We start from the raw sequence: 15,850 nt of genomic DNA on the forward strand, positions 1-15,850 counted from the left end.
GATTTCACCCTGCCTTCACTACTAGAGGTGTTTCTGTGCCAGGAGGGAAGGACCATTCCTCTTAAGGCGGGGCAAGAAAAATGTGATGTGCAGAACTCTGGCAAACGTTTATCTGGCTCTTGGAAGTCACGGCGGTCACGCAGAACAACTCAGCGATACTCTGTAAGGGATGCACGCAAATCTCAGCTTTCCACGTCGGATTCTGATGCCAACTCTGATGATAAAACCACACATTCTGGGAGCAAACATCGACGATTTCACAGTTCGACCTTTCGTGTTAGTTGCCAGCTTCACCAGTCCAACATTCCATCTCAAGCACCATCACAACGTCTTACTCCTGATACCATGAGCACCGTTGAGCGAACTCAACCTCACATAAGGCCGTTTGGCTCCAACACACTGGACGCTAACATGCTAACAGACCCCACAGCTCTTTCGATCTTCAACCGCATGGAGAACTCTCCCTTTGACCTCTGCCATGTTCTGCTTTCTCTTCTGGAAAAAGTTTGCAAATTTGACATGACCATCAATCACAACCCAGGCATGGCAGTCAGCGTTGTTCCCACACTCACAGAGATACTTGCAGAGTTTGGCGACTGCTGTGGACCCGGAAGCGGCGGTGGGGTCGATGAGCTGGCTGGAGGCTGGGCCGAGGAACCAATTGCACTTGTTCAGAGAATGCTCTTACGCACCATTTTGCACTTAATGTTTGTGGATGTGGGTCAGAACGAAACACTGCCTGATAATCTGCGGCGAAGCCTGACTGACCTCCTCCGAGCCACATTAAAAATCCGTGCCTGTCTAGAAAGGCAAGCCGACCCTTTTGCTCCGAGGCCGAAGAAGACTCTGCAGGAAATACAGGAGGAATTTTCCTTTTCAAGGTACCGTCACCGAGCTTTGCTACTGCCAGAACTCCTTGAGGGTGTCTTGCAGCTACTGCTGGGTTGCTTGCAGGTCTCTGCTCCCAATCCTTTTTTCTTTAGTCAGTCTCTTGAGTTAGTTCACGAGTTTGTTCAACATCGTGGCCTGGAGCTGTTTGAGGTGACTGCTCTGCGTCTTGAAGCCTTAGCAGGAGCCCGAGATTCAGAATTCGGCAATGAAGCATCCGAGCGTCTGCGATGTCTGGTAGCTGGTGTGCTTAAGATCATAAGTGCGGTCAAGAGGGCCAAGTCAGAGCAGCTACACCAGTCTGTCTGCGCACGTCGTCGGCACCGTCGCTGCGAATACTCCCATTTTTTGCACCATCATCGTGACCTCTCTGGATTGCCTGTGTCAGCTTTCAAGCAGGCAGCCCGACAGAACCCCTTTGAGGAAAACTTAGAAGGACGTGATGGAGAAGTGCTATACCCTGAACGCTGCTGCTGCCTTGCAGCTTGTGCCCACCAATGTTTGCGCCTGCTCCAGCGCCTCTCACCCTCAGGTCCCGCTGTGCTGCAGGTGCTGGCAGGAGTGCAAGCGGTCGGCATCTGTTGCTGTATGGACCCCAGGTCTGTCATAGGGCCTTTGCTTCAGGCATTTCAGGCCCCGGGACTGCGGAGCTACCAGTCTCACGTGCTCAGTGTGCTCAGTAGACTTGTCTTAGAACAACTCGGAGGTGGTCAACCATCCGAAAAAGCTAAACTTGCCTCTTGTAACATTTGTACTTTGGATAGCAGTCAGTTTCCGGGTCTTGAAGAGACTTTGCAAAGCTGTGGCCCTGGAAAAGATTCTAACTTATCAACATCCCCATGTCCTTCTTATCGCTCCCAAGGTATCCTACCCAGCGGAGGAGCTGAAGACATGCTGTGGAAGTGGGATGCTTTAGAGGCCTACCAGGAACTTGTGTTTGGGAACGACTGGCAGTTGAGTCAACAGATTGCTGGTCATGTATGTCAGCTGACTTTGCGGGGCAATGCAGTAGTGCAGTGGCAACTGTACACTCATATTTTTAACCCTGTGCTTCAGCGAGGGGTGGAGCTAACCCATCATGCTCAGCAGCTTGGTGTGTCAACTACATGTAGCCAGATCTGCAGCTATCATACCCACTGCCTTCCTGTAGACGTACTGCTGGTTTATCTTCATACCCTGCCTGCTTTGCTAAAGTCAAGGTATTGACTGTGTTTACTCTCTTTCTCTGGTGCATCAGTTCTGCTGTATTTGATCTCTTTCTCAGTGTTATTTCTTACTCAGTTATTTCTTATCGAAGCTTTACAGTATATTACAGTGCATTGCATGATATTAAATTTTGCATACTTTTCTTGTACTATAATGTGCTCTGGTTCAGATTTTTCTAAATCTTTGTTGACTTCTCAATTTGTTCCAACTCAGCCGGGTGGTGCGTGATCTGTTCCTGAGCTGTAACGGACTGAACCAAGCCACAGAGTTGATCTACTTGGACTGCACTCGTCCATGGGCGCTGGAAGTGTTCGAGACCTTGATCTTGCATGCAGGGCATCATCCTGCAGAATCTGCCGTACAGGAGCAAGAAAGATCTGACCTCCTGGAGAGAGGGGCTATCCTTGGACTCATGGAGGAACTGGGTTCACGTGGGGCTGGCGACGGCCCACAGAGCCTCATTAAGTTTTACGAAGGACTAAAAGAAGCGTGCCCACAGCCGAAGGGCAAAAGTGGAAAAGTGTCAGTTTTACCAGGAACGAGCCGCAACCGAGGCGAGGCGCATTTGAACACAGTCAACCTTTTTCTGTGTGTGGCCTTTCTGTGCGTGAGCAAAGAGGCAGACTCTGACAGAGACTCTGCCAATGACTCAGAGGATACCTCAGGTTATGACAGCACAGCTAGTGAACCGCTGGGTGGGCGTCTGCCCTGCCTCTCCCCGGACAGTGTTGCTCTCCCTTCCAAAGAGCAGGTGAGAAGGGCTGCTGATGTCTGGTCAGTGTGCCGTTGGGTGTACATGGCAAGTCCGGTTTTCCAGAGGCAGTTTTTCAGACTGGGAGGACTGGATGTGTGTTCACGCCTCATGACAATGGTCATCCAGAATCTCACCTCTAGAAACAAAGACTGTAAAGTCAAGAATAAGAAAGAGAATAAAGGCAAAGCTAGTCCATCCCACACCGACACTCAAGCTCCTACGACACAGACAGATGTTGCAGCGACAGCAGCAGGTACGACTCAAGGGCATGATCTAAATGACATGTTGAGCCCCTCACAGATGGAGAGTAGGATGAGTGATCCAGCACACCGGCTCGAAGAGGAATGGCCCATACAAAGCATTCGACTGCTGGAAGCTCTTCTAGCGATCTGTCTCCACAGTGCCAATTCAGCCCTGCAGAGACCTGAGTCCGATTTTTCCTTCCAGGTAACCACACATGCTGACTTACTTCATAAACGCATGTATTGTGTTTTGAAATGTTGCATGATGTTGTCTATACAGCAAGTTTAAAACAGCTGTTGATTGAGACTCATTCCTGATGGTTGTTATGTTTTCATAGCTGCAGTCTGTGGAGGAAACCCTGTGTGAGGTGAGAGATCAGCTATCTCGCTCTGGAGTGGTGAACTCTGAACTGGCCATCTGTCTGTTTGATTCTTTGCTGCGAGTAGCACAGGCGGAAATGTTCTGCAATCCAGATGTGACAGAGGAAAAGCCTGATAAGGTATTACGTTTTTTTAATGCTTTGTACCCTTGTTGAAGCCGTGGTGTGGTGGTTACGGTTGGGGACCTGAGCTGTCCCAGTGAGCCAACACGTCTTATACATGTCTGTAGACCACAGCGGCTCACACTATATTTTGTTTTACAACTTCTAAAAGTTCTCTCGCAAAAAGTTTTCTACGATCTTTAGGTTGGGGATTTGGGGTAGGGGATAAAATATACAGTTTGTAAAGTATACAACTTATTACGCCTATGGACTGAGATAATGAACCAGACGTGTGTGCGTGCGTGAGCGCGTGTGATTAAGCACCATAGGGGCCGTGGGGCACATGAGGCTATATTTTATACTGAAACAGTCAGCTGATGTGGTCCTGTGACCAACCCCTTTTTTTTATACATTACCAGCTTTTTGAAACCCCAAACTTTCTTTCCATCAAAAGCGACACCAGAAGCAATATCAGGATTCTTTGCACTTGATTTTTTTTCCAATGCAAATTTGTATTGATTTAAAAAGAGCTAATTTTCTAAGAGGTAAGAGTTCAATGTCTTGGTTTTGCTTTCATTTATTCACTCCCTATGCAGTGTGTTATTTGGTATTTGAGAAAATGACAGAAGCTCATATCTTTATATTTGCATGTGTAAGAGATGGATTTTGGTCACCGCTTTTAACTTCTGCTTAAACATTTAATTTACACAATCGTGTAAATGGATATTTGAATTCTAGGTAGTTTATAATGTCTTGTGTCTGTGTCCAGCAGAAGTGTCAGGTGGGCAGTGAGGTCGCTCCTCCAGCAGGTGATCTGTCTGAGGAAACAGATGAAGCTCAGGTGAGTGCCGTCCCACCCTTGGGAGAGGAGGAAGGTTATGACGCAGACAGTGAAAGTAATCCTGAAGACTCCACCCGTCAGGAGGAAGGTACAGTTGTTGCGTACATTTAGCTTATATTGAACCATATGTTACGCTGTTGATTTGTGTGTTTGTGGTGATGTTGCCTGCAGTGCTTGGTGGAGGGGGGGATTCCTTGTAAAAATCAATTCCATCAGTTTTTCTTGTGTGACAGTAAATCAAAATGTAATATTTGATTTAAAATCTTATTTCTCAATGAGTGCTGCACTTTTTAATTAAACCAATGCTTTATGGCACCCAACAGCTAAATAGAAAAGCTAAAATGTCTTCAGGATATAAAAATATTGTGTGTGTGTGTGTGTAGTGATATAAAATATATTAAGCTCTGAGGGTTTATTACTCTAATGTTAACATCTTAAAACCGACATGGACTAGCATGCCTAAGGACAAGATGCTCAGAAGACAGTAGAAGTTTCTGCAGCAGCCGGTCTTAGCCGGTCAGATTCAGGTTGACCGAGTGAACGTGTGGTCAAGCGCTATGTGATCCTGTTCTCTGGTCACATGCAGTGCTGGCTCGCTCTCCATGAGAATGGTGTCATTGTTTCCTACGGCTGTGATGTAAGTCGCTCGCATTATGAGCCATGTCTTGTGACCCTTGCTTTTGAGAGATCTGTAACATGCGCAGATGTGTGTATGATTATGTAAGGTCACTTGCTTTCCCATCAGGCTGTGTGGTTAATATAATTTATAAGTAAGGGAAAGCTTAAAATGGCAAAATATTCGGTTCACATTTGTTATGCTTCTCATCACTGTGTTTGAAAGAGAGAAATGAATGTGATCTGGGTTGGTGGGTTTTGAGATGACCTGGCTTTTAAAATCGCCTCTCTTTAACTGTCGGTCCATTTGTGCGTATGTGTGTGTGTTTGTAAGAAAGCCTTTATGGATGCAAAGTAGAACTCCATTAATTTAAAGGCAGAAGTTGCGTAGGAGATGCAGAGTAGTTTGCAGTTAAATCATGTGGGTCCTCCGGTGCAATCCCATCAGCTTAATTCATTTTTACTGAGCTAGATCTCTGCTGTGTGCTCGCTCTGCTACCGCCTGCATCTTTTCTCTCTTCTGTTGGCATCAGGGAGAGTTGTTGTAGTGTATTTTACAGTCGCTGGTGTGTCGTTGGTTTCCGTGACAGGGATAAAGGTGGAAGCCGGAGCAGCACTGGAGGAATGTGTATTTGGGATGGCAGGTGTGCCTCAGGGCTCCGGCCGCGGGCGATTGCTGTTTCCGGAGATCTGCTTGATGGAGCTGCAGCTGTTAGCCAGCGGCTCACCGGATCTGGAAGTTCTTGGTCATGTGTTACAGAGTCTGTTAGGAGCCATCAAAAGCCACAGCAGCAATGCAGCGCTGCTGTACCAGCAGGTCAGTCAGTCTCCATATCTCATGACAAAACTGCTTTATTTATGCATGATGTGACTGGACGGGCTCTAGACATTGATGCTACACTGTTAGCGATCTTCTTAAATCTTGCTTTGGATTGGTTGAAAGATGGAGTTAATCTAGTTCCAAACCCTTAAGCCATTTTCTTTAAGCTTTAATCACAGTCATTACTGTTTGATTGATGACAGTGTCATAGAAATTACACACTTGTCATGCCACCAAACAGCAATGACTGTGATTAAACCGGCTTCTCGAACATGCCCTCATCAGCGATTGGTCAGCAAACAGATAGTCCCACTTTACTGATGGAATGTTCAGATAAACAGAAACTATAAATGGATGATCTGCATATTAAAGATTGATGAGAGGAAGCTGTAAAAGCAAACGAGACTGTAGATGTGATTAGCAGTTGATTGGGATTTGTTGTTGGAGCATTCTTTAAAATGATGAAACATGCTTTTTAATCTCTTTGTTTTGACAGGGGGGAGTTAAAGCCGTTCTCACTGGATTTCACAACATTCTCAGCCAATCAGATGCCTGCTATAAAGGTGCATCAATTCACTCAGTCATTTTACTTTATGGGTGAATTTAAGCAGACTTTTTCCTTCTCAAATTAAAGCAACACCTCCAGCCTTTTTTGTATTTGTTTGGTATTTAGCTATTCTTTTTGGAGCCTCACCCTGTAATACATTCAGATAAAACAGTCCTAAAAATAGAGTTTATATTTTAATGCAAATTGCTAAATGTGTTGTACTCTGCAGAGTGTCAGACGATGCTCGTGGAGCTGCTGGTTACCATGCTGAGTAACAGGATCACTGCTGAAGAACTCGCCCTGTTGACCCGCCTTTTTTTGGAGAAGACTCCGCCCACTGTAAGAACAGTCTCTGTTCATTTAATGCAGATATCACACAGCAGAAATGCAGAATACATGAATATATATCATTGTATTAAGTATCTTTAATTTTCTTTTTGCCAGACAATGAAATGAATTATTGACCAATAATATCAGATTGAGCTCTTTATTTCAAGTGTTTGTTTTTACACAGCAGAGAAAGGTGAATATACTCATTTGTTTAAAGCTGTTGATATGAATCAGCTGTGCTACTTAATCCTTCTTTGTGAGCATCAGATATTAACGTCGGAGCAGATCTTCTCCAGTCTTAGTTCCTCTTTAGCTTCACCTTCCTCTTTCTTGATTTCCTTTGGTTTTGTTGGTTTCAACAGAGGTGTAAAAGACAGTACACATTGGTGCATTGCAGTAATGTGCGTGTGTCTCAGTTTAACAATCAAAACACCTCAGTATCGTTATAGCAAAGAGCTAGCGTCTGGATAACACTAAGACAAAACGCTAAGCACGCGTCCTGGTAAACTCTCCAAACACGCCAGCATTATGAAAGCAGGTTCAGGCACCCCTTCAGGTTTCCTAAACATAAAAGGGGACTTGACTGTTTGGACTTTTCGTTTCTCAAATCTGCAGGAGATCTTGCTAAGGGGAATTCTCCAGATTGTGGAGGCCAACTCTGATACAGAACCCCTGTACTTCATGCCCTTTCCCATGATCCCCTGCCCAGGGGCTGCAGGAGTGAGCTCCCCTGGGATGAGGCCCCACGGGACAGCTGGGAGTAAGAGTGGAGTAAACACACTTTTGAGGGGTAAATTACCCTTAGGCAGAGGTGATGGAGAGTCGGACAGGCCGGGTCACCTCCGTACATCACCCTGGCATACAGCACCCTATCACCTGCCCCTGATGGGACAGAACTGCTGGCCTCACATGGCCAGTGGCTTCAGTGCCACGCTATGGGTACGAGTTGTGACGGATGAAGACGCACCATCTAAGAGGGGCAAGTGTTGATTTTGCTATTCACTTGCATTATGGTATAAAATACTAATATACTGTACGTATTATTGGTTTTCAAAAGTGTATCTTGGGTTAAATTGATTGATCATGATCAAAACCATCTAGCTTAAGGAAGGGTTTTAAACATATTTTTGGAGCTGATGTCGTTTGATGAGCGTGTTCGGCTGTGTGTTTCAGAAGAGATGCTTGTGACAGACGAGTCTCTGCACACTACCGCTCATGGCACGGAGCAGCAGGCAGACAAAAACTTGACTCATGTTCTCTCCATGGGCTCGAAAGCTCTGATGCTTCAGGTGTGGATGAACATCTCCACTAGATCCTTCATCTTCAGGTGAGTCACATGACATCAGCTTCAAAGGTAACATTTGTCTAAAATGTATCCTAATTTTTTGTTAGCGTATGTCACTTATTACAATCTGTAGTTGCACGTCTGGTATTAAAGCATGATGTTAGCAAATCGGAATAAAAATCATTTCTATTTCTTCTGTATAGAGAAGTTTGTGTTTCCTAACAGAATTCCTGATCCTGCTCACTGTTGTGCTCTGTTGGGGGATTACCAAGATAACATATTTAGTTATGGGTAGATTGTGTGATTTCATGGTGGAATGTAAATCATTTGATGCCGATTTCTCCAGAAAGCTGTTTATGTGTGAAACCTGATTTCGTTGGTGTTTTTCATGTGTCTTTCAGGATCTGCATGGATCCGAATGATGAGATGAAGGCGGGGCTTCTGGCACAGGCGGAGTCAGGTGAGGGAGTGTTGACAGCAGGCAGGTGGCAGCATCTGGCAGTAACGTACACGCAGCAGCCGGAGGGCAAGAAGAACATTCGCGGTCAGCTGACTCTGTGGGTCTGTGGCATCAGGTGGGAACACAAACACAGTTTTAAAAGTACAGTTTGTCACCAGTTACTGTACATTAAAACATCTGTGATCAACTGTAAATGTTCTAAACAAGCCAACCTGTGCCACACACAGGAGGTGTGACGTCTTGCTGGACTTCACATTACCCAGAAAGTCCAGTCTTTCATCGGACAGTAATAAGACCTACTGTATGCTCGGACACGTTCAGCACTCTACAGAGGAGCCACCCACCCCCAGTGCACGCTGGGATATGGGAACTCTGCTGCTTTTCAATGGTATGAAACAACATCTTACAGATTATGATTTCAGCTTCCCTAAATAACATCAATGTGCATTAGAAATGATTAAAAATAAAAATGTCAGACTTGGCACATTGACACAACTACTGTGATTACGGAACATCTTCTGATTTTTACCTGCCAGGGGATAAAACTGGCAATAATTGTCCCATAGACTCTATATCTAATGAGCAGAATATCTGAGATACATTTATCAGCCACATAGCAGCATGTTGTACCACCCACAACACCATCATGTTGGCATTCTCTTCAGAAAGATGTTCATTGAGCTTGGACAGATAAGATAAGTTTTGCACTTTCACAGTTGGCATTGTTGTTGGTAACGTGGGATCTTCCTGCTGCCGGTAGTTTCCGTGCATGAGTCCAGAATTCTTCACATTCCTTGAGCTCTTCTTAACAAAATGGCTGTTTTGTTGTCACTTATCAGTCGTGAATGTTCTCAATCCGTCCGTTCTCAACCTGTGAACCTCAATGTTATTTCTGTTCTTAAGGTCACAGCTTCTGTGTCTCAAATATTGGAGTGTCACTAGCTGAATTGTTTTACGATTCGCCTTTGATGATTTCCTCTCTGGTTTATTAAGGCTCCAGGATAGACACAGCAGAAGCGTTTTACCTGTACGCCTGCGGCCCTGACCTCACCTCCATCATGCCCTGCAAATATGGGAAACCTCACGGGACTCTGTCCAAGTACGTGACTCAGGAGGGTCTCCAGTGCGAACAGATACGAGAGCTTCTCATGAGAAACACTGAAGTTGACATCTCGCCTCTGACTGTAAGTTATCACACGTATACACATGACTCATTCACTGCCTACACAGAGTTACTACTGCTGTCAAATCAGCATGAATTGTGTTCCCACATGCATTGAAGACCTATAAATATGAGTGAATTTTACTTTTACACATAAAAGTCAAATTGTGAAGCATTCTATTGTAATAGTTGTACTATTGTAAAAACCCTTGATATCTGACCTATTTTAGTTTCTGTTTGTAGTCTGTGTGGATTGGAGAAGTTTTTGCACTGTGAAAGTGTTATACTATATATACCTACATAATACATTGTTTTAACATTTTATTTTTCATATATTTGGATTGTGTTTAGCCTGTCAATGTTTGTGTTTGGTGTTTTACAGGAGAGTTTAGCTGTAGTTTATGCTCCAAGTACCCCGTCTCTCTATACCATATACGAGCCTGTTATCCGTCTGAAGGGTCAGGCCAAGACAGCTGTGATCTCCCAGCGACCCTTTAGTGCTAAAGAGGTCCAGAGCTCGGTGCTGGAGCCTCAGTCTCTCCGGACCGTGATGCCCTGTAACGCTGTCGGCCTGCACAGCGTCCTGCACAAGATCGGCGGCACCGGCTCCTTTGTCTTCCTGTTTGCTCGGGTACGGCTCTGTTTGCATGGTTGTCACTGTTGTTGAACAGGAATGGAGGAAATTAATACTCCAGACACACACACACACACACACACACAGCGTTATGAGGGATTCCAGAAAAGGTATTTCCAGTCCGAGGATGAACAGCTCAGAGTTGACATCTTAGAATTATTGTAGTTCACCTAAAATCACTGGGATTGTACTTTTCTAAAATAAATAATTTTAGTCCTTTTCCTTCAGGACTGAAAGATTTATTATTTTAAGGAATTGGGGTTTATAGTCTCTAGTGATAGAATCACCAGTCTTCCCTTCATATTCCGAACCGAGTTTTTGAGCAAGTAATGTAATAATAGTACTCTGTTTCTTTCACATAATATGCGTTTTCAGGTCTTCAGCACTTTCTCTTATACTGTACTCTTGTGCAACCTTGCTCTGATTCTCTTTCATCTCATGTTGCATATAAGTGTTGTTCCCGTAAGTTTTCTGCTCAGTTTCTTTTTGTTTCTGGTTATATTCGTGCAGGCGGTGGAATTGAGCGATTGTGAGATGACCCAAGCCCTCGCCCTTCAGCTGCTGCTGTCTCTGGTTAAAAACAATCAACACTGCGCACACGAGATGGAGTGTTACCACGGTTATTCCATGATTCATCAGGTTCTCATCAAGCCTAAATGCATTGTGGGATACCACATTCTCAAGGTGAGTTTTAGCATAACTAATGTAGGTCGTACGATTGAAATATGGTTTCTTATATTGGCAAATTCATTTCCGTGTTTTAGGGCAGGGAGATATATCACATTCAGTATAACTGTATTTGTAGTCACTTGGCTTGCAGTGTAACAATGTACTTTGGCCATTAGTTTTTTTTAAGTTAAAAAAAGTTCGTTTTGCAATACATACTCCATGATAGAAAATGTGCCATTTTTGTAGTATTTCTCTTATAAACCTTTGCTGGTTTGTTGCATCATGTATCATACAGTATTTAGAAGTCTGTTATTTCGGAGACTAATACATTTGAAAAGGCTGAAATAAATAAACACAGGACAGGACCCTGTAATTGCGCACCCTGCTGGTGTTCATCGTTAATGCATGCTCACTGTATAGTACCTGTTTTTTCTCTCTCTATTTATTGTTGCTGTCCTCTATAATTCTTGATGTTAATATTGAGAAACGTGAACCATTTCAACTCAAAACAGTCATTTCTAAAGATACAGTTGATCCATAAGAGACTACATTATTGTTTTTGTTGTCAATTACGCTAGTTATTGGTTGTTTGTGTTGAATATTTAGTTTTTGTTGCAAAATATGTTTAAAGTGTTGTTTATCCTGAACACTCCCAGAAAAAACACTGTTTTTGCAGTTGTCTTACAGTATCTCTGTCTTGTTTTCTTCTGCATAATCTTTCTGTGCGTGTGTGATAGACACTGTTGGATGGCTGCTGCAGTGAATCTATCCTCACGGTTAGAGAGGACGGTCAGTTTCATCTGGATGTTGAATCAACTGCAGTGGTGCAAGACCTTAGACTGCTGTCTGAAATCCTGCTGGACTGGAAGATATGGGCTAAAGCACAGGTGTTCACACACACACGCACTAAACGTCTTGCTTGCTAATATTTACATTTATGCATTTGGCAGACGCTTTTATCAAAAGCGACTTACTTTGCATTATCCTATACATTTTGTTTCCAAGTATGTGCAATCCACTGTGATCAAACACACGACTTTGGCGTTGTTAACACTATGCTTTTACCACTGAGCTACAGGAAAGCTATCTTTGTGTCTATGCGTTTGTATGATCTGCTTCTGTGTGTTTCGTGCGTAATAGTGTGGCGTGTGGGAGACGCTACTGACCGCTCTTGAGATCCTCATTCGAGTGCATCATCCTCAGCAGATGTTCAACATCCGGCAGCTTCTGAAGGCCCAGGTGGTCCATCGCTTTCTGCTCACCTGCCAGGTGCTTCAGGTGAGAACACCTTCATTCATTCTGTCTTCATTGATGTTTCTCATCAAGTTATTAGTAGCGCCTCCTGAGACGTACATTTCCTTTACAGCTTATGTCATTATAGAGACACTTTTACCATCCATTTCAGCAGGGAAATGTGAAAGAAGAGATAAACAGAAGTACATCGATACAGTGCTGCTAGCCTCCAAACACTGCAGCTTCTAACAGTCATTACATTTCTTTATTGCTCTCATAGGAGCATCGGGATGAATATCTGACCTCCATCCCTCAGGATGTCTGTCTATCGTATGTCAAAATCATCCAGGAGGTTTTGGGTTCACCTCCAGACCTGGACCTGTTGCAGCTGGTTTATAATTTCCTGTTGGCCGTGCACCCCCCCACCAACACTTACGTGTGCCACACGCCCAGCAGCTTCTACTTCTCTCTGCACATCGGTGGGCAAACCTCAACAGCTAGGCTTTTTTATTGATTTTCATATTTCTTGCACTCCCACATTATTCTAGGCATTCATTTCAAGGCATTGTAAATGAGCCGTGATTTCTTTGTAGAAAAGCAAAAACACTATATGCCATTATAAGGCAGGGCTACAGACTGCAGTTTGCGACCAGTTTTCTAGTCGTTATATCTCATGTGAAAAGACGAGTAGATCGTGACATTTACATTTATGCATTTGGCAGACGTTTTTATCCGAAACAACCTCCGTTGCATTGTACTATACATTTGTTTATGACTATGTGCAATCCCCTGAAATCGAACCCAAGATCTAGGCGTTACTAGCGACAGGTGAATGCTCTTGTCAAGTTTATGTGAAGTTAACTTTACATGGTGTTGTGAACATGATGAAAAGTGTCCTAAAATCATCATAAGACGTATTAAGACAAGGTCTTTCGTTTTGCTTTAACACTATAAACAATAAAATATATACTTTTTCACACAATATGACATGCACATTTTCTTTTGGTTCAAATAAATTCATAAGTACTTTTTTGGTCAGATTTGGTGTATTCAGAGTTTAAACAGTCTCTTTACTTAGCCCTTAAAGCTTCTCTGTAAGCTCTGCCTCTTTTTAGATGATGAGCAGAACCAAACCACTGTCACCTGCAGACATTGTGAAGCTCAAGTCAAGCTTTAAGTTTGGCACCGTTGCTTTTACCATTATATACTACAGTATTACTTATAAAATGTGTCATTTTCATTCATGTATATAGATTTTTCTTTAACATTTCTTTGTTTTAGATGGTAAACTGTACCAGGAGAAGGTTCAGTCCATGATGTACCTGCGACACTCCAGCAGTGGAGGAAAATCAGTGTGCAGTTCTGTGATTTCTCTCTCGCCCACAGTCTTCACACAGATGTCCTCAGAAGGTAACATCCCTGCAGTCCACCTCCACACAGTCTGGACATCAGCGGCTTCTTTAAATCCACTCGCTGCAGATCTGATTTGACTTGCACTTGACCTGCATCTGTAAAAGCACTTTATGAAAAGAATGGCAAATTAGGGTGCGGTAAAGAGGCACTAATTTAGTACAAATCCATGATTGTGTTATCAAAGTGTGAAATCTAAGCACGCTCTGTGCCGGATGGGCTGGTAGGGGTCGTTCTCGCATCCATCATCAAATCAAAAGCATTGTTTGTTTGTTTGTACACTTTGCTAGTTGATGCAGAAGCAATAAACAAAAGTCCTGTGCGTGACAAAGTATTTTAAATATCCTTTTTATTCATTAACATCTGAGTGACGTGTCTTTGCCCGACAGCACATCACCCTTCCTCCCCAGACAACGGAGATGAAGAACTATCGTTGCGGCCCCCAAGCCTCGGCCCCTCTCCTCACTCGTCTCCAGCACTTACACCTCGAAGGACTCGCGGGAGCTTGATGGGGTCCGCCGGGCCAGAGGAGGGTGTCTACCTGGGCAGCACAGAGACCTTGAAACGGGACGAGCAGCTCCTCAGCAGCTGTGAATCAGCAAAGACCATTTGCGACTCTCAGAACGTCGGCAGTGAGGAGGCCGGAATCCGAACACCCTCTATCAGCATAGAGGAGGAGCACGACGGGCCGGCGGGCAGCCCAGTGGAGTCAGAAGATCATTTCGATTGGGCGAGCGAGGATGCGCCACGGCGACCGGACAGCTTGAAGGGAATCCAGTCGTTCCAGAGGAGTCACAGTAATCTGGCGAGTTTGGGTTTGGCTTTTCCAGCACAGAACGGGTCTCTGGTGATCGGACGCTGGCCTAGCGTGGCTGACCGCGCCGCCCCACCGGACGACTGGGAGAGCTACACGTACTCGCCTGGTTATGACAGACACAGCAAGGCAGACTCTAGCAATGACAGGTGCGCTTCAGACCCTAGATGATTTGATGATTTGAAGTATAACTGAGATTCTATCACATATAAAGCTAACAGCAATTTAATCCGTCCTTCAATTTGAGCAAATTTTATCGGGCCGCTAGACATGCCCACTTCCAGTCGCCAACGATCACTGTCGCTGGTGTCGCCAGCTCTCCGTTGAAATGGATGACATGGCCTCGCTTTGTCGCTGGGTGTTTGAACGGGGCGTAAGAATGAAGCCCATCAGATAATGATTTCTGTTTTTGTATTATTTAGGTCCAGTGCAGAGGACTGTCTGGTTCTGATCTGCTGTGGGTTGTATGATCTGTTAAGAGGAGTTCTGCTTCTTCTGCCAGATCTCCTGCTGGAGGAGGTGATGGACAAACTTATCCATCCAGAGGCTCTCCTCGTGCTGGTCAATCACTCTTCTCCTCTCATACAGCAGGGCGTCATGAAGGTCTCCTCTTTTTTTTTCATTGCACAACAACAACATTTGACTTAGAACATTATCGATCTGTGTCAGGAAAAGTATGTTTTAAGATGCTGTAACTTGTCATTTATCACAAAAAAGTTTGTTAGCAGTAGATTTGTTCAGCTGGTTATTATCTGTGTTTTCATGTCATGTGTGTGTGGACCGTATAGCTGCTGGATGCGTACTTCAGCCGCGCTCAGAAAGAGCAGAAGGAGAAGTTTCTGAAGAACCATGGCTTCTCACTGTTGGCCAATCAGCTGTATATCCACCAGGGCTCTCTCGGCCTGCTCGAGTGTTTTCTGGAAATGCTGTTTGGCCGACCGGTGGGACTGGAGGAGGAGTGAGTATACAAATAACCCAACACACTTTTTGTTGATTTATGTGCACACGTTGCAGTTCCTCATGCTGATTCTTGGTTCTACTAAATGAAGCATACAGTATTTAGCTCACATCAGTGATGAGCATTATTCGTTGTTGTCGTCTGCTCACAGTCTGGATCTAGAGGACATGGAGAACATCTCCCCGTTCCGGAAGCGTTGTATTATACCTGTGCTGGGTCTTCTGGAGAACTCTCTGTACGAGAACTCACTAGTGCACAACAGTCTGTGTGTGCTGTTGCAGCTCTTCAACACTTGCCCGAAGCTGGCTGACATCCTGCTGGATCACGGCCTGCTCTATGTGCTCTTCAACACGCTCTCTACCCTCAACGGACTGGAGAACGGGTAACCCAATGATTACAATGTTCTTAAAACGACATTTCATGCAGTGTGTAATGTTGCTGTGTGTGAATGTTAGCGGTCTGCCAAGTTGTTAAGATGCAAGTGAACGATTAACAAAGTT

At 44.4% G+C, this 15,850-nt stretch overlaps 1 protein-coding gene across 5 annotated transcripts in view; it reads left to right on the top strand.

Moving 5' to 3' along the window:
* The window catches only part of lyst (lysosomal trafficking regulator), a 45,347-nt gene that overhangs the window by 12,172 nt on the left and 17,325 nt on the right, over positions 1 to 15,850 (top strand). For 4 of the 5 annotated variants that reach the window (XR_013787546.1, XM_079472454.1, XM_079472455.1 and 1 more), the window contains 22 exons: positions 2 to 2,087; positions 2,308 to 3,295; positions 3,429 to 3,590; positions 4,342 to 4,501; positions 5,619 to 5,845; positions 6,345 to 6,411; positions 6,625 to 6,734; positions 7,341 to 7,704; positions 7,899 to 8,052; positions 8,412 to 8,585; positions 8,698 to 8,858; positions 9,464 to 9,654; positions 10,015 to 10,263; positions 10,777 to 10,950; positions 11,673 to 11,822; positions 12,076 to 12,213; positions 12,449 to 12,647; positions 13,450 to 13,578; positions 13,968 to 14,541; positions 14,815 to 14,995; positions 15,181 to 15,350; positions 15,502 to 15,732. Coding sequence is in view for 4 of the 5 variants with exons in the window: in XM_079472454.1 (XP_079328580.1) it covers positions 2 to 2,087; positions 2,308 to 3,295; positions 3,429 to 3,590; positions 4,342 to 4,501; positions 5,619 to 5,845; positions 6,345 to 6,411; positions 6,625 to 6,734; positions 7,341 to 7,704; positions 7,899 to 8,052; positions 8,412 to 8,585; positions 8,698 to 8,858; positions 9,464 to 9,654; positions 10,015 to 10,263; positions 10,777 to 10,950; positions 11,673 to 11,822; positions 12,076 to 12,213; positions 12,449 to 12,647; positions 13,450 to 13,578; positions 13,968 to 14,541; positions 14,815 to 14,995; positions 15,181 to 15,350; positions 15,502 to 15,732 (7,039 nt within the window). In the remaining variant the exon portion in view is untranslated. The remainder of the gene's footprint in view (position 1; positions 2,088 to 2,307; positions 3,296 to 3,428; positions 3,591 to 4,341; positions 4,502 to 5,618; positions 5,846 to 6,344; positions 6,412 to 6,624; positions 6,735 to 7,340; positions 7,705 to 7,898; positions 8,053 to 8,411; positions 8,586 to 8,697; positions 8,859 to 9,463; positions 9,655 to 10,014; positions 10,264 to 10,776; positions 10,951 to 11,672; positions 11,823 to 12,075; positions 12,214 to 12,448; positions 12,648 to 13,449; positions 13,579 to 13,967; positions 14,542 to 14,814; positions 14,996 to 15,180; positions 15,351 to 15,501; positions 15,733 to 15,850) is intronic. The other variant, XM_079472456.1, reaches the window with a different exon arrangement.

The sequence above is a fragment of the Barbatula barbatula genome, assembly GCF_947034865.1.
Source record: "Barbatula barbatula genome assembly, chromosome: 14".
In the NCBI taxonomy this organism is placed as follows: Eukaryota; Metazoa; Chordata; class Actinopteri; order Cypriniformes; family Nemacheilidae; genus Barbatula; species Barbatula barbatula.